The 18415-nt window shown below is 48.5% G+C and overlaps 1 protein-coding gene across 13 annotated transcripts in view; it reads left to right on the top strand.

Moving 5' to 3' along the window:
* Positions 1 to 17580, top strand: part of L3MBTL1 (L3MBTL histone methyl-lysine binding protein 1) — a 34743-nt gene extending 17163 nt beyond the window's left edge. For 3 of the 13 annotated variants that reach the window (XM_040447019.1, XM_040447015.1, XM_040447014.1), the window contains 7 exons: positions 474 to 573; positions 757 to 954; positions 1045 to 1094; positions 5222 to 5379; positions 5808 to 5870; positions 9081 to 9211; positions 10740 to 11833. In XM_040447019.1, coding sequence (XP_040302953.1) covers positions 474 to 573; positions 757 to 954; positions 1045 to 1094; positions 5222 to 5379; positions 5808 to 5870; positions 9081 to 9211; positions 10740 to 10950 — 911 coding nt within the window. In that variant the 3' untranslated portion in view covers positions 10951 to 11833. Of the gene's footprint in view, positions 1 to 473; positions 574 to 756; positions 955 to 1044; positions 1095 to 1966; positions 2273 to 5221; positions 5380 to 5807; positions 5871 to 9080; positions 9303 to 10739; positions 11834 to 17222 lie in introns of those variants that run through there. The other 10 variants (XM_040447020.1, XM_040447021.1, XM_040447017.1 and 7 more) reach the window with 10 other exon arrangements.
* The last annotated feature ends 835 nt before the right edge of the window (positions 17581 to 18415 follow it).

Raw genomic sequence — 18415 nt, 5'->3', positions numbered from 1 at the left:
GGAGGTCAGGTCACTGCACCACTCAGTTCCAAGTCACGTCGGGTATTGATCCTTCTCAGTTATTCTCCAAATCTGAGTAGGGCCTAAAGAAAGTTACTAACGCCTTGAGAATGAAACAGGGAAACAGAATAACATGAACCTATCTGATGCAGCTTCTCAGGTACAGCTGTGCCTACACCAGCTCTGAGTTGATCTTCTCCCAGAGGGTTTTCCTTCTCTCAGGGGCAGAGATCATGGCCTGAGGTTTGAACAGAGTGTATGAGAGCCAAGCCCTCATTCTCCAAAGAGGGGCAGATACCCAGTAGCAGGAAATGATGTGACAGTCTAGGTTAGGGCCCCTGTAGCTGAGGAACTTGCTCCTAGTTCTAACCTTCCCCCTAGAAACTGTTCCTTCCCTGCCCTCCATCCCCTCATCTCACACCACCACCCCCGCCAAGGACGTTGTCCTGACTCTTTTCTTCCTGCTGCCCCAGGACCCAGAGAACCCAGCTCTGCCTCCCCTGGGGGCTGTGCCCCTCTCAGCTATCGGAGCCTGCCACACACCAGGACCTCCAAGTACAACTTTCACCACCGGTGAGTGAAGGGCCCCTGCTGAGACCCCCAGGCCTTGTTCAGAGAGGGGCTCTTTGAACCTGCTGTGCGCAGCCAATTGGGATTCACCAGGACACTCTCCCAGTGGGGCCAGAGTTGGGAAGGGCTCAGTGGGAACAAGCATATTCAACCCAGCTTATGCCACCTTCTTCTTCGCTTCCCCAGGAAGTGCCCCACTCCTGGTTGTGATGGTTCTGGTCACGTCACAGGCAAGTTCACAGCTCACCATTGCCTCTCAGGCTGCCCACTGGCCGAGAGGAACCAGAATCGGCTGAAGGCGGAGCTGTCCGACACGGAGGCCTCGGCCCGTAAGAGGAACCTCTCAGGCTTCTCCCTAAGGAAGAAGCCTCGCCATCATGGCCGGTGCGGAGGGCAAGGGTGCAGGGCCTCGTGTCCTCTTGGGCCAGGCCAGGCACTGATTCCCTGCCACGGACCCGGTCCCTCTCTCTCCAGGATTGGACGCCCTCCAAAGTATCGGAAGATCCCGCAAGAAGATTTCCCAAGTAAGTCCTGGGTCATCTATTCCCATGCCCTCCACAAGGTGTTCACAGTGAGTGCTTAGTAATTGGTGGGATGAGTCACTAGGGGGACCTAGAGGGGGCAACTGGAAGGGAGGCCTCCTCTTCCTCTCAGGCACTTGCAGAGCATAGAGCAGCGGCAAGAACACGGGTGACCATGGGTTCCAGTCCCGCTTCTCCCATGGCCTTGCTGTGGGTCTGCAGAAGGGACTCTGAGCCTCTTTGGGCCTCTGGTTCTCCACTGTGCAGCAGGAGGATGCCCCCCAGCCCCGTTCCCCTTGATTCTAGGCCTCCTGGGAGGGAGGCCATGGCGTTCACTTTCTAGCTGTGTGACCTTAAGCAAATCGCTTCATATCTCTGAGTCTCAGTCTCATTTGAAGACATGAGTAATACTTTCAAGTGTCAAGTACCTGAAATAATAGTAGTTACCAGTACTGTTTACTGAGCCCCTACTACGGGCCACGCACTGTTGCAGGTGCCATACGTATACTGTCACTGACCCTCTCAGGCATCCTGTAATGTGGACGGCATTCTCTTCTTCTGAGAGAAGAGGAACAGGAGGAGGCTCAGAGGCTGAAGCCGCTTGCCCAAGGTCATTCGGCTCATAAGGGGTAGAGCTGGCATTCAAACTCAGAGCTGACTCCTGCTCTGTGCTGCTGGCGTAACAGGCAAGAAGCACCTAACCCAGATGTCCGTCCACCTCTCGGTCTCCTTCGCCTTAGCTTGGGTGCCACAACCAAGTGTCACAGACTCGGTAGCTTACACAACAGAAATTTATTTTCTCAACTTACAGAGGCTAAAGGTCCAAGATCAGGTATCTGCTAGTTTCTCCTGAGACCTCGCTCCTTGGCTTGCAGGTGGCCGCTCTCTTGCTGAGTGTGTCCTCACGTGGTCTGCCCTGTATGTGTGTGTCCTCCCAGTGTCTCTCTACATGTGTTCAAGGACCCCCGATTGGAGAAGAGCCCACCCTAACAGCCTTGTTTTAACTTAATCACCTGTTTAAAGACCCATCTCCAAATACAGTTGGCCCTTGAACAACAGCGACTTGAACTGCACACAGTCCTGTAAAAGTAGTTTTTCATGATTTTCTGAATAATGTTTTCTTTTCTCTAGCTACCTTCGTTATAAGAATACAATATATAATACATATGACATACAAAATATATGTTAATTGACCGTTTATGTCATTGGTAAGGCTTCTAGTCAGCTGTAGGCTATTAGTAGTAAAGTTTTGGGGGAGTCAAAGTTGCACCTGGATTTTTGACTGCGTGCAGTGTTGGTGCCCCTAACCCCCACATTATTCAGGGTTAACTGCACAGCCCCATTCAGAGGTACTGGGGGTTGGGCTTCAACATATGCATTTGGGGGAATACGGTTAAGCCCATAACATGCTCCAAAGGGAGGGACAAGGTGAATGAGCCTTCCGTTGGGTGACAAATTCATCTTACATCTTCAGGACAGGGCCTGGGGTGCCTGGTGGTTCAGTCATTTAAGCGTCCAACTTCGACTCAGGTCATGATCTTGCAGTTCGTGGGTTCGAGCCCCATGTCAGGCTCTGTGCTGACAGCCTGGAGCCTGCTTCAGATTCTGTGTCTCCCTCTCTCTCTGCCCCTCCCCCGCTCACACTCTGTCTCTCAAAAATAAACAAACATTTAAAAACTTTTTTTGTTTTAATTCAGCACAGAGCCTGATACACGGCAGGAGCTCTAGGGATCATGCCTTATTTGAGTTGAATGCACACCGTGTTAAGGCTAGAAGAGACCATGAGAGATAGCCTGGCTCATTGCAGTTTCTGGGCAGGACTTAAAGTGTTCCGGTTCTTCAGGAACAGTCTCTGCAACCCAGATGATCTGTAGCATGGTGGTTAAGAGCACAGCCCTGGACTTGGGCAGCCATTTATGGGCTGTGAGACCTTGGGGAGGGACCCCCTGTCTGAGCCTCAGCTTGCTTATCTGTGCAATGCTGGAAATATGCCCACCTCAAAAGCTGGTAGGAGGCTTCTCATTTAGAGAAGGTCAGGTAAAGGGCTTAGCACAATTATGTACTGGTATTATTAGCCTTGTCTATTGGCTCACCTCTTCTTGCTGCCATTCCATGCTGTCTCGTCCTGGTGGAAACAGACGGCACTTCTTGCAGCTTCAGGCTTGAGTGAGAAGGGGCTTGGCCAGCCTTCAGGCCCTCGGAGTTAGGACTTCTGAGGATGGGACTGCAGTGGGCACCTCTTCTACCCACCCAGGGGACATCTGGCCAGCTTCCCCTCCAGGGTCTGGCTCTGGCCACCAGAGGGCGTGTGCCTGTGCATTCATTCCAAAAGTATCCCGAGAACTTGGGAAGCTAAATCTTTCAGACTGAGGCTGTGGCCCAGAGAGGGCAAGGAAGGGCTTACCTGATCATCATCATCATCATCATCATCATCATCATGATGCTATAGAATGAATGTTTGTGTCCGCCCAACAAAGTCATATGTTGAAACCTAATCCCCAATGTGATGATATTTGGAGGTGGGGCCTAGGAAATGATCAGGCCAAGAGGGTGGAGCCCTCAGAAATGCGGCTAGTGCCCTTATAAAAGAGACCCCAGAGCCTTCCCTTGTTCCTTCCACCATATGGCAACACAGTGAAAAGTCGGCCATCTGTTAACCAGGGAGTGGGCCTTCACCGTATAGTGTATCTGCTGGTGCCTTGATCTTGGACTAACCAGCCTCCAGAACTGTGAGGAGTAAATTTCTGCTGTTTATAAGCCAAAAAAAACAGAAGAACCTGCCCCTAGAAGGCTTGCAGTTAGATAAGACACCCTGACTGCCTGTGAAAGTTCCCATCCTGGGCTCCAGGGAAGAAGGATTAGGAGCAAAGCTCCCTACAGCCTCTCAGCCTTGTCCCTCACCTGGTTCCTGGAGAACCATAAAGAGGACTTGAAACAGGAGGCCAAGTCTGTGGCTGGGCAGATGAAGTGTTTGTGGTGGTAACTGTCAGGAGAGATCCCGGCTGTGCTGCAGGCAAGTGCTGAGAGCAGGTGGAGCTGGGGGAGCAGCAGGTCCTTCACGGTGCGGAAGGCTGGGCTGTTTGTGGAGTGTGGCCCAGAGCTTGGGTCTGATAAGCAGACATGGCAGCAGGCAGGCAGGCAGGCCGAGCTACAGAGCAGCCCGTGGGGCTGGTGACAGGATCCCAGAGGCTCCAAGAGTGACTGGAGGTGCAGAGGAGTCAGGGTGAAAGGCTGAAGCTAAGAGCCAAAGGGGCGGGGAAAGCCGGTCTGTGATGAGCTGGGGGAGGGCCCCTGGGGAGGCGGCAATGGCAAGCTGCAGCCGTGCGTCTAGAACTAAAGCTCAGTGAACAGGAGGGAGGCAGCTCTCTTGGACTGTGGGCAGAGAGAGGCAGGGCAAGCCCCATGGGACAGTGGCCACATGGCCCAAGGCCAGTCGAGGCTGGTAAGGTAGGCGGGGGCCAGGTGTGTCCGAGCCTCCAAGAGTAGACGAAGTCCAGGCAGGTGAGCTCCAGGCCTGGTCAAGGAGGAGGCCAAACAGCGTCAGTCATGAGATCATACAGCAGCTGAGGCAGGAGGCCAAGAGCCAGGACTACAGGAGCAGGTCAGAAAGCAGGGTGACAGGCAGGGTGGAGTTGGTGAGCGGGTCAGGGATCACCTTCTAGGTGCCAGAACAGGCTGGGGAGTGGGTGGGGGGAAGAATGGAGCTGGAGGCAGTGGCAGACGCTTGCGGCTGATTTCTCAGACAGAAGCACCCTGACTCCGCCAGAGTCAGGCAGGAAAAGAGGGCAAACAGAACAGGCTTCTGCTGTCAGGGCTGAGCTTCTCGGATGTTGGAGGCCATCCTGCTACAAGGTATCTAGAGAACAGTCAGGGGTGCTACAGCACCTCCTTGCCGGGGCCCCGGAGAGAGAGGGCTGGGCGGGTCCTAACAGCCGACTCCTGAGAGTCTGTAACGCAAGGCGCTCGCTTCACCAGGAGGAATGGGCAGTGGCTGAGGAGTCAGATCTCCCTGTTGGCTGTGCAAGACTCTCAGGAGGCCCTGGTCCTCCCTAGGGGCATGGGTAGGAGTGGGCCTCAGGGACCAGCTTAGTCCTCAGCGCCAGCCTGCCAGCCTCTGCCTCTGCCTTCAGCACTAGCTCCCGACGCCATGCACCAGTCCCTCTTCACGTCAGCCCTGTCGGCCCGCCCTGACCGCTCGCTGTCCGTGTGCTGGGAGCAGCACTGCAAGCTCCTGCCGGGAGTGGCAGGCATCTCGGCCTCAGCAGTTGCCAAGTGGACCATTGACGAGGTGAGAGCGAGGACCCCTCCCCACTCTTCTTCCCCACTTGGTGCTGTCACCACACCACACCCTGGAAGGAGGGTTCAGGAAAGGCCCTTGTCAGCCAGAGCAGGCACTGCACCTGACACTACCTCCCGCTCATCCCTCCCATCCACAGCCCCTCCTGGTGCCTGGCAGGGGCCGAGACGTGGGCCAGCAGGCCTACCCCGGTGGTTGGGGAGAGGGACGTGCTGCTGGTTCACGTGGAGTCCAGCAGGAGAGACGGCTTCCCCTGGGCCTCTCCTTGCTCACCCAGCACCAGAGACACAAGGATCCTCTTGGGCTGACAAGAAGAAGCAACACTGTCGAAGCCAGAGAGCACCAAGTCCACCTGGGCCCGCCTCTCCCCTCCCCCCTCCCCCCAGCCCCTTGGCAACATGTCTTCTTTGGTTTCCAAGGTCTTCAGCTTCGTTCAGACCCTGACTGGCTGTGAGGACCAGGCACGACTCTTCAAAGATGAGGTGAGGTGAGGTACAAGTGCAGAGCGGGGACAGAAGGGTCACTCAGTGAGACGGCAGGGAGCAGGTGGCCTCACCAACACTGCCCCCTCTGCTAGGGAGGGCCCTCTGTTGTCCGGCCTGTGGGAGACTGGTCACAGTGGCCCATGCCTCTAGGAAAAATCGGGTATAGGCCGTGGCCCAGCTTGTGAACCCGCTGTGTTCAGAGCGTCCTCAGGAAGGAAAATGCCTCCTGGAGACAGGGCTCCATTCACTCCTCTCTGCTCTCTGCCCAGCTTGTTTTCCAAACCTAGGCTTCACCAGGGACAGTAAGTTAAAGTGTGTCTTGAATGGCACAGGTATTGCCTTTTACTTCAAGGATCCTAACACATACTTAAAACCGAGACCCAAAAGCTTACCAAGGATAAGAAGCCATGAGTTGTACATAAAAGAACCCTAGCTTTGCAGACAGTGTAGATGCGAATCCCAGTTCTGCTGGTTTGGGCTCTTTATTGTCTCTGAGTCCACATCTTCTTATCTATAAGATGGAAGTAGAGCGGGTATAACGACAATCTTGCAGGGCCATTGTGAGCGTTGGAAATGGTGAACGGATCGTTGTACCAGACTGTCTAGTATAACTATATCACCACCATGCTGTAGAATAGTATATAAATCCTATCACTATACAAGAGTGCCTGATACAGTGGGGGCTCAATGGTGGTTCTGACTTTTAATAGTTGTCCTTAAATAAAGAACTTTACTGTGACTCTCCTAGTTTACACAATTTGAAACTAGAAGGGATTTTGGAGTTTGTTTAGATCTTCTTTCCAAAGAATACATGCATCCCCCTTCACCCAGCAGCATGTAGTCTCAGTCCCTCCAGGTCAGGTGCCCAGAAGAAAGAAGTCTGCTCCTCTTCCCCTAGAAGCTTCTCTTTATCCAGACCCAACACAGTCAGCCGTTTCTTCATAGTGTCCTTGTGTGGTGGAGCCCCCAGACTCCTCCCCATGTGGGGTGTGGCCTCATAGGCTGGTGATCTTACTGTCACATATGTGTCCACAGCTGTACCCTGGTTTCAGATGCCTTGTGACCAGCACAGAACACACTGGCTGTGTTCTGCCCCCTCCTAGATGTTTTTTGATTTTATATTTAAAAGGATTTTATAGAGCAGTTTTAGGTTCACAGCAAAATTGAGAGAAACGTACAGAGATTTTCCATATACCCCCATCCCTGATATGTGCACAGCCTCCCCAGTTATCACCTCCACTCAGAGTGGTGCACTTGTTATAACTGACAAACTGATACCTACATTGTTTTTTAATGGAGATAAAAATGTACATGGAACGAAAATGCATGCATCTTAAAAGTACAATTCCACAAGTGTTGTGAAATGTGTACACCTGGAACCCAGTACTTCAGTCAAGATATAAAACATTTCCATCATACCAGAACGTTCTTTCCTGACCCCTTTGTCAGTCTCCGCCCTCATGGGCAACCACTGTTGTAATCTTTAGCACCATAGGTTAGTGTTACCTGTTCTTGAACTTCTTATAAATGGGTCCAGCTTCTATTCTTTGGTGTCTGTCTCTTTTCACTCAGTGTAATGTTTTCGAGGTCCATCCGTGTTATTGTGTATACTGGTGGTTTGTTCATTTTTATTGCTGAGTAGTGCTCCATTTTATGAGTAGCCCACAGTTCTCCTGTTAATGGATATTTGGGTGGTTTTCTTTTCCCCTAGATATGAGTTATATATATATATATATATATATATATATATATATATATATACACATATGTATGTGTATATATATATATATTTTAGTAACATTTAAGTTTGCATGAGCTTTGTTACAGCCATATCAGACCAGTTTGGAGGTCATGAAAGTCCCCAGGTGCCTTTTATATAAATTATCCATTGTAGTCTAACCACATCTTCCACTTTGTTACTTGTACCACTGGGTTTTTTTTTTTTTTAATTAACCTAATGTAAAACTTTACATTTATCCCTATTAAATGTTATTTTGTTGGTTTCATAGTCTCATTGTTTTAAATCTTGATTCTGTCATCTCTGATATTAATGAGCCTTTCCAGTCTCATACAACTTGTCGTTTGATAACTAAGCCTTCTGTGTTTTAAGTCACACCTTCACCACACGTGTTTAATGAAATAGAACCATGTGGTACCCTGCAGAGGTCTTCCTTTGGTGACAAGAGTCTTAAGTGCTCTCTGAGTGCATGTGTTCAGCCAGCCACAGAACCACACAAGAATTTGGTCCTCATCTCTCTCCCCAGGGCATCTACCTCATCTCTCAGTTCAGCATGGTCTGTGATACAAAAGCAATGGCCAAAGGGGGCAAAGGGTGGACTGCCAGCAACAAATGGAGTCTCAGTGGGGAGCAGGACCTTTGTGAGGGCTGAGGATGATCTTTTCCAGGACCTGGTCCACGGCATCAACTTCCCCAAGGAGGCGCATACTCCAGGGAGTGGCCTTTGTCTGGCTGGACTGATGCATTCAGACACACGGGTCAAGAATCTCTCCAGCCGGGACACAGACCAGTCATGAGAGGGATATTTCATGAGTGAGAAGTTAGAGAGCAAAGCAGACAGATGGTCTTATGGGTAGTCAGCCTGTCCAGTCTGGCAGTTGGCACTGACGGCCCTAAGGAAAGTCTGCCCAGATTCAGATTAAATCACCTCCCTTCCTCTCTGCCTTCCTAACCCCCCTCTTAAGAATAATAGCTCATAGGTAATACTGTGTACCTCATAACTGCATCACCCAGACACGCTCACAGTGTCTGCCTGTTTACTGTCAGCAGCACTAACACTCACCAGTGGGTTTATGGGGGGACCGCAAGCAGCCAGTGTTTTGAGGCCACTGTCAGTGACGACTGAGAAGATATTATGCAAACACACATTGAAATCAGACCAGTCAACAGAAAGAAAGAGAAAGTGTATGTGTGTGAACATGGGGAAACCAGTGGATATCTCTCTTTCCTTCTCTGTCCCCATTGCTGTCTTCCTTTTTTCCTTTCTCCTTCCCTTCTCCTTTCTCCTTTTCCTTCCTCTTCCCGTCTCTGTCCTCCGTCCCTCCTCCCATATATCCTTTACTCCCTATTCTCTTTCTCCCTTCCCCACTCCCCATGGATACCCCACCTCTCCTTCACGCCTTGCCTTCCCCGCGGCCCTCTCCACCTTCTCCCCACTTTCCTTCCACCTCCCTCCCCCAACCCCTCAGATGATTGACGGCGAGGCCTTCCTTTTGCTGACACAGGCGGACATTGTGAAGATCATGAGCGTCAAGCTGGGCCCAGCCTTGAAGATCTATAACGCCATTCTCATGTTCAAAAACGCCGATGACACCTTAAAGTGAGTGGCTCAGGGCTGGGCTCTCCTCCAGCCTGAGCTGGGCCTCCCTCTGCAGCTGATGCTTCCTTCCTGACTTGAGTTCCTCATATCCCCCCCCCCTCTCTACTCCCAACACCCTCTACATCTTACCAGGGGTCCTCCTCCTCTCCGGGGCTGCTTCCTACAAGGTACGTGGGAGCAGAGGAGCCCTGGGGAATTTGGAGTCCTGGCTCCCGCGTCCTGGGGCTCATCTGCCACCAGGCACACCAGTGAAAGTGTGACCGGGCTGGAGGAGCGTTACCAATGGAGCAGATTGGAGGTGCCCTGCCTATGGCAGCCCCACACCTCCAGCTGACTTGTTTTATCACCAAAGGGTCTTTTTCTTAGCCGTTCAGGACAATCTGGTAGAATGGGAGGCCTCCCGTCAGAGGCTCATTTCTCTTTGGCATCTCTCCATGCTTTTCTTTCCTTGGCTCCTACCCAGAAGTGACCCTGCCACACACATCTTTACTCACTCTGCTGTCTGGTTTTCCGGGGCAGGGCCCATGCCATCACCCACCCAGACCACTGGCTCTTCCCTCTTGGATGGGTGAGCCTCAGAAGCATGTTTTCATAGGCCCACTGGGAGTTTCTGGCTGCCTTTCTCCCTTTTACCCACAAGTGGGGGATTCCAAGCCAAGATGCCTTTGTAAGCATGCCCAGTTCTGGATCGGCTAGCATTTTAGTGGCCCACGCCAAGTCCTGTTTCTAGCAGAATAGGTGATTAGAGCCTGTTTTACCTCTGCAGAAAAAGTCAAGGCTCCATGGATGTTCCCCATATACCCTTCCTCTATCAGGTGTGGGGAAGAGGCAGCTCAAGGGTATGTCAGACAAGCTCGGGTCTTTGGCCAGAGGGAAAGCTCCAGCAGGCATGATGGTCCCCAAAGCTGGGCATAGCGTCCTTCCCTGCAGCCATGCATCTCAGCCAAGACATTGCCCATGGGGTGAGGGCCCCACACCTGCCAAGCCTCAGGCTGTGGGAATATGCCACTATGTCTAGCACACATACCTCATGACATCACATTCGACCTGTCCCTTAAATGTCTTGCTTTTGCGGAGTCTTACAAAGCCCACTTGCACTTGGGCCTTGGGAAGGCGAATTCCTCTAGCTTTGAATTCTCTGTGGCCCCTACCTTTCGTACCACCCTCCGTCTGTCCTGCACTGCCAGCCAGGTGCCTGCTGGGGCTCTGGGACTTAGACCTTTCTGTCCAAGTGGGGGCCTAGCCTCCACCGAGCCACTGCCAGGCCAGCCGTGGTGGGGCAGAGGCAGAGGGCCCGGCGGGAGCTGTCCCTACACAGAGGTGAGGAGCAACCAAACCACGCTTCTGTGACCCCAGTTGCTGCTATGGGCCCGTGGGGTGCAGAGCCAGGCCGCTTCCCTCAGTCACATGGTGTGTGTGCACCTAGGGCACCCTTGGGAGTGTTTGACAGGTGCAGCTATGAGGCTCGATGCTGGGAAAATGTCAAGGGCTATTATTGTTAAAATATGAAGCTTTATCTTCCCCACAGAAGTGGGACACTCAAAGCTCTGTTGATTTCCTGCCACAGTCCAGTAGGAGACCCTCTCTTACATGGGGTCACACAGCTTTGCCAGCACAGCCATTCAGCCACCCAGCTGAACTCCCACCTGGCTTCGGACGTTCCTTCCCTTCGGCCCCGAGAGGCAGCTCTGAGCACAGGCTTCCCGAGAGGAAAGTGGGCAGTCTCTGCCTCTGGCTGACACTCGGGTTTACGGAGGTTGCATTGCCCCCTTGGCCAAAAGTAAGGAGGAGCGAGTCTGAGCCTCTCTGACTTGGTTGCTTGGGTGGTGGCAAAACTCACCAGCTCCTTGGCTTTGCTCCTCTTTGAAACTCACTGGCTTTGTGGTGTGAAGAGGAGGCAGCAAGTGCTCATAGCTGTGCTGCGGGACCTCACCTGTCCTAGCAAGTAGGGCTGGGACAGCTTTGCCATGTGGATCTACCAACCACACTTCTAGTGCTTGCCCACGGGAAGGGCAAGGTGGACTTAGGGCCTTGAGAAAAGGACCCCCAGGCTCTGAACTTTGAGACCTCGGCACTTTCTGCACCAACGTCAGACTCTTTGGGGAAAAAAATAAATAAAAAAATAAAAAGAAGGAAAGAAATCTGCTCTACTGCCCCTTCACCCCCGTCCTGTCCCCAGACAAGATCATCGCACCTTGACCTGGGTGCCCAGTGAAGGGAGAGGGTTGGTGCCAGTGCCCATGCTATGTGCCTCTGCCCTGCTCTCCAGCAGCAGACACCGCTTACACTTTGGCCCCAGCAGCCGCGACCAGCCCTTGCCCAGCCCTGGCTTAGGGCGCTGAGGACCTTTCTGTTTAATTTCTGAAGCAGAGAGAATGATCCCAGAGTTTGAAAATGAAGCCTGTTTGCACTTTCATTCACATGCACTTTGGTGGAATTGTTTTTGTACTTACCGTGTGTGTGTGTGTGTGCGTGTGCGTGTGCGTGCATGTGTGTTCTTTAAGAGAATCCTCTGGTTTAAGATAAAATGACTCTTGACTCTTGAGAGAGAAGAAGTTAAAACTGTGGTGTTTTGTCAGTGTATTGAAACAACATAAATAAACTTGGAACATCTGGATGATATATAGTCAGAGTCTGTTTGTATTTTCATGGTAAAACATCCAGAAAACATGAAATGTATATCAATAGTGCCATCACTGAAGAGAATAAAGTATTCTTTTTGTTGTTAGGAGTCCTTATTCTATTTTAAAGATAGGAAACAAAGGATAAAGATAAATGGATATACTTGTCTACACTGAGAAATGTAAACAATGGGAACCCCCAAAGAATAGTGTGGAAAGGGCCTGATCCTTGACAGTTTAAAAATGGTCAAGGGCAGAAAATTCAATGAAGCCTCCAGTTTTTAAAATAACATCATACTTTCAGGTGGGGAAATTTCAAGCTGAATGGTTAGACTCTGTTAAGTTTCCCAGAGACTGAGCAGGTGGGCAAGTGGCAGAAATGCCCTGTTTGATCACATCAACCCCTTTCTTGTCACTATCCTTAATTTCTTTGCCCTGCTGCTCTTCTAGACTACTTAGCTAGAGTACCAACCGTGGAACTGTCCAAAGCCCATCTTCTCCACACCTTTCCCGAGAGCTTATCTGACTAAGGGGATTGGTGCCATGGTTGACTGATGGTCTCTGGCTTCTGTGTGGACCCTCAAGGCTGCCCAGGAAACAGTTGGTTTTTTGTGGGGGTTATCTTTGATTTACCTTTTAATACTCTTCAAACATCTTGCCCCATTACCTTCCCTGTTGTCTCAATACATGTGTTCATCATCTATATCACAGAGAAAATGAAAGTCATCAGGAGGAATACCTCCACCCTCCTGCCACTTCATCTGCCAATCTCCTCCCATCCATTTCCATTCTTACTTCTTTCCTCCCTATTATAGTAGAAGAGTTGATCCTTCCACTTGTAGAAGCTAGTCCTCTACCAGCCATGGCTGCTGTAAAAGGAAAAACATTAAGATACAAGAAAGGACTTTTGGAAATTTAAAATTGGTTGCAGAGAGAATTCGACACATGGGTTGAAAGATAAAGTTGATGTTGCCCAGGAAGTGGAATAAGAAGACAAGGAAATGAAAAACGGGAAATAATATTAAAGGACTAGCTGGAGGTCCAATATACAACTTATAGGAATGCCAATAAAAGAGAACAAAGAAATTATATTTTAAAAAAAAAACTTTTACTAAAAGGAAATTTCACAGAGTTGCAAGACTATAGTTACCAAGTTGAAAGGTTATACTGAATGCCTGAAACAGTGGGTGAAAAGGAATGACACTAAGCTACATTACTGTGAAATATCAGAATAATGACAACAAAGGATTTAAAAGCTTCCAGAGGGAATAAAACAGGTCTCATCCAAAGGAACATGAATCAATAGCATTGACCTCTCAACAGCAATGCTGGAAGCAAGAGTGTAGCAATGTTTCCACAATTCCAACGGAAAGTTACTTCCACCCTAGAATCTGTACCCACCTGAGCTGTCAATCAAATGTGAAGGCAGAAAGAGCATTTTCAAACATACATTTCAAACTTTTATCTCCTGTGAACCTTTCCTCAGAAAGCCACTGGAGGATGTGCTCCATTAAAATGAGAGAGTAAATCAAAAAAGAGGAAGATCCCCAAAATGCAAAGGCATTTCAGGGCATCTGGGTAGCCCTGTCCGTTAGGCATCCGACTCCTGATTTCAGCTCACACTTTGTGAGATCAAGCCCTGAGTCAGGCTCTGAGTTGACAGCATGGAGCCTGCTTGGGATTCTCTCTCCCTTTCTGTCTGCCCCTCCCCCACTCGTGTGCGCGCTCGCTCTCTCTCTCTCTCTCTCTCTCTCTCTCTTTCTTTCTCTTTCAAATAAACATTTTTTTAAATGCAAGGATAGTTCAAAATAAAGTCAGTCTATGTATACACCACATTACTAGAGTGAAGGGGGGAGGAAACACAATCATCTCCATTGATGCAGAAAAGGTATTTGCCAAAATCCAACACTGTTTCACAAGAAAAACAGAAAGCTAGGAATAGAGGGGGAAGTTTCTCAACATGATAAAAGACATCTACAAAAAACCCCACAGCTAATATCATCCTCAATGGTAAGAGACTTTCTCCCTAAGATTGGAACCAGACATGGAAGCCCACTTTTCACCACTGCTTTTCATACTGGAAGTTCTAGACAGAGCAATTAGATAAGAGAAATAAATAAAAGGCACCCAAATTGGGATGGAATAAGTAAAACTATTCATGGATGACATGATCTTATATAAAAAAAATCCACAAGAGATCTGCCATAGCTGCTAATTTAAGCAAAATCACAGGGTATAAGATTAACACATGCAAAAATCACTTGTGTTTCTATACCCCTGCAACAAACAATACAAAAAGGAAAACAGGAAAGAAACTCTACTTACAACAGCATCTAAAAAAATGAAATACCTAGGAACAAATTTAAAGAAGGAGGTGAAAGGCTTATATACTAAAAGCTACAAAACCATTGCTGAAAGAAATTTAAAAAGACCTACATTCATGGAAAGACATCTGTGTTCATGGGTAGGAAGACTTAATACTGCTAACATGTGAACACTACCCAAAGTAACCTATAGACTCAAAACCTATTGAAATGCCAATGGCCTTTTTTCAGGAATAGAAAAGCTGATCTTCACATCCATATGGAATAGCAAGAGGATCTCAAAAGCCAAAACAATCTTGAAAACGGACAAAGTTGGAGGACACAGATCTTCTGATTCAAAACTTGCTGCCAATATAATCAAAACTGTGATATTGGCATAAGGATAGACGTAAAGACCAATTGAATAGAATTGAAAGTTCAAAAACTAACCCATACATCTATGGCTAGTTGATTTTGTATTAGAATTCCATTCAGTGGGGGAAGAACAGTCTCTTCATCAACTGGTACTGAGACAACTGGATCTCCACTTGTGAAAAAATGCAGTTAGATGCCTACCTTATACCACATAAAAAATGAACCCCAAATGGGTCAATGACCTAAATATAAGAGCTAAAACTGTAGAGGTAAAATAAAACATGGAGGCAAATCTTTATGACTTTGGAACTGAAGGTGAATTCTGGATATGACACCAAATGCACAAGCAACAAAAGAGAAAACAGACAAGTTGAAGTTCATCAAAATGAAAGACTTTGGTGCATCAAAGGACTTCATCAAGAAAGTGAAAAGACAACCTATAGAATGGCAGGAAATACTTGTAAATTGTCTATCTGACAAGAGTTCAATATCCAGAATGTACAGAGAACTCCTAAAGCCAAACAACAAAACGACAAATAACCCAAATAAAAAATGGGCAGAAGGCTTGCCTAGACATCTCTCCAAAGACTACCATAATGGCCAATAAACACATGATAAGATGCTCCACATCATTTGTCATTAGAGAAATGCCAATCAAAGCCACACAAGCTGCCACTTCACACCCACCAGGATGGCTGTCAGCATAAAAATGGAAAAGAATCATTGTTGGCAAGGGTGGAGAAGCTGCTGGCTGGAATGTAAAATGGTGCAGCCACTGTGGGAAACAGGTTGGCTGCTTGAGGAGGAGTTTGGTCCCTCAAAAAGCCAGACATGGAATTACCACATTACTCAGAAATTCCAGGTATGCACCTGAAAGATCTGAAAAGAGAACTTGTGTGCCACTGTTCACTGCAGCATTATTCACAATAGCCAAGAGGTGGAAAGGACCCAAGTGTCCACCGGTAGATTGATGGGTAGACAAAATGTGGTCTATCCATACTACAGAGTATTACTCAACCATAAAGAAGGATTAAACCCAGGGGCACCTGGGTGGCTCAGTCGGTTAAGCGTCTTGACTCTTAATCTTGGCTCAGGTCATGATCTCATGGTTCATGAGATCAAGCCCCATATTGGACTTCGTGCTGGCAGCGTGCTTGGGACTCTCTCTCTCATCCTCTCTGCCCTCCCCCACTTCTCAAATAAATAAATAAACATTTTTTAAAAAGGATTAAACAACATGGATGAACCTTGAAAACATGATGCTAAGTGGAATAAGCCAGGCACAAAAGGACAAATACTGCATGATTCCACTTAACAAGAAATATCTAGCATAGGCACGTTCATGGAGACAGAAAGTAGACTGGAGGTTACCAGGGACTGGGGCAAAGGGGGATGGACAGTTATTGCTTACTGGCCATAGAGTTTCTCTCTGAGGTGATGGAAAAGTCTTTTTTTTTTTTTATTTTTTTTTTAACGTTTATTTATTTTTGGGACAGAGAGAGCGAGGGGCAGAGAGAGAGGGAGACACAGAATCGGAAACAGGCTCCAGGCTCTGAGCCATCAGCCCAGAGCCCGACGCGGGGCTCGAACTCACGGACCGTGAGATCGTGACCTGGTTGAAGTCGACGCTTAACCGACTGCGCCACCCAGGCGCCCCGGAAAAGTCTTGTAAATAGATAACGATGATGGTTGTACAACAGTGTGAATGTACCTAATGTCACTGAGCTGTCCACTTAAAGATGGTTGAGGTGGCAAATTTTGTTGTATAGATTTACCCACAATTTCAAAATTAGGAAAGAAAGAAAACAGAAAGAAGAAGGAAGGAAGGAAGGAAGGAAGGAAGGAAGGAAGGAAGGAAGGAAGGAAGGAAGGAAGAAAACATAGGCGTCCACGAAGTAGGACATCCAACAAGGAGAGAGATGAAGGGAATGTCCAGAGTGATGGGAAGGAAGGGCCAGGTTGACAACTGAACAAGTGTCCAGGTGAGAAGAGAAGAATGAAAATGTTCAGAAAGGATGAAAACAAAACAAACAAATGCATCAAAACTGCTGTATTATTGTATTAAGAGGATATTTTCAGCTCTATCAGACAGAGTTTAAGAGAGAAGTGTGTGTGTGTGTGTGTGTGTGTGTGTGTGTGTGTGTGTGGTGTGTATTTGATATTTCAAACCATCAAAGGAAGTAGTATTAATTAACTTTAGGAAACGCAGAAGCGTGAGTTTGGATGGGTGAGATCTAAAGGTTCTCGTTCCGTAGTAGAAAGGAGTCCACTTGATAATTTTTAAAATCATAAGGAGGAGGAATATCAGGATAATCATGCTATTTAGACACATGGAGATCAATTCCCAAGGAAGCAGCTTTTTAAAAAGTTGAGGAGTGGGAAAGGACCTGATCTTTTTCATTATCCACCTCATAGTCCTATTTGATTTGGGGGGAATGGCGGAGAAGGGAGGGTGCAAGAGAGCGAGGGGCAGAGACAAAGCGAGTGAGAGAGAGAGAGAGAGAGAGAGAAGTGGGGCTCACCCGAAGCGGGGCTTGTGCTCACCTGATGTGGGACTTGAGCTCACCTGATGTGGGACTTGAACTCGAGAACCGTGAGATCATGACCTGAGCCAAAGTCAGATGTTTAATGACTGTGCCACCCAAGCGCCTGTCCTATTTGATTTTTTTAAACTTTTGTACATTCATCCATTTCTAAAAATCTTTTTTTCAGAAAGAAACCTGGGGCCCCTCTCAGGACTATGTGTGAACACTGGCCCAAAGGTCCTGTGCCCAGCTCATGTGAGTGACAGATTTTTCCCTATGAATCCCGTGGCCCTTATCCCCTCTGCCTGTGGATGAACCTGCAGGTGAGAGAAAGGGTGTGTGCAGGTGGAGGAAGTGGTAGGAGTGTGGGTGGGGGCCGAGGAAGCACAGAAAAGTGGGCTGAGGAACGTCAAAGTGGAGGGAATACCCATGGACGTGGGTTCCCATTGGTTCAGTCTCTGGCTCCCCTTCTCATCCCTGAAAACATGTCTTTGGCCTTCATACCCAAACGACAGAGTCCGGCCAGCCAGAGGGAGAGGAGGGGACAGGGAGGGTGGCAGGGGAAGGAGGAGGAGGAGGACAGAGAAGAGATGCACCCCTGCGGTGGCCTTGCTGCAGGAGTGGCCTGGCTATTTTCTGCAGCATCGGGGAGGGAAAGGCAAGTGGAAGCACTGCTGATAGCCATGTCAGTTGGCCCAGCTTTTTACAAGAATTTGGTAGATAGGTCAAAATGAACCCAGCCCTCCCCCCGGGCAGTTTATCAGACAGAAACAGGAGTGCAAGGCCACAGGACATTAACACATCCATGTTCTCCACGGCCTTGTTAGAATTATTGTGAAATTGGTAGCGGCTTAAATGTCCAACAGCAAAGAAACGGTAAATAGGGAACAGGGATACAGAAATTAATCCTACATTATACAATGTGAGGCAGATGGGTTTTTTTTAAAAAAACAACTGAATCTCTCTTTTTTTAAATTTTTTTGATGTTTATTTTTGACAGAGAGAGAGAGACAGAGCATGAGCGGGGGAGAGGCAGAGAGAGAGGGAGACACAGAATCGGAAGCAGGCTCCAGGCTCTGAGCTGTCAGCACAGAGCCCGACATGGGGCTCGAACCCACGGACCGTGAGATCATGACCTGGGCCGAAGTCGGACACTCAACCGATTGAGCCACCCACGTGCCCCAAATCTCTTATGTGTTGACATGGAAAGATGTGTGTGAGAAAAAGTGAGTTGCTATGCATATGTATAGTATGGCCTGTTTTTCTGGGAAAACTAGTATAAGATATATAGGTTGTAGACAGAGGTCCAAAAGGATGGTCACCATTTAGTTTACAGCAGTTACTTTGGAAATGAGATTAAAGATGGGTTAGAGGAGAAGA

The sequence above is a fragment of the Herpailurus yagouaroundi genome, unplaced genomic scaffold (genome assembly GCF_014898765.1).
Source record: "Herpailurus yagouaroundi ecotype Mexico unplaced genomic scaffold, PumYag 196, whole genome shotgun sequence".
Classification (NCBI taxonomy): Eukaryota; Metazoa; Chordata; class Mammalia; order Carnivora; family Felidae; genus Herpailurus; species Herpailurus yagouaroundi.
Note: the sequence above shows the minus strand (reverse complement) of the source record. Positions and strands in the feature narration are given on the sequence as shown.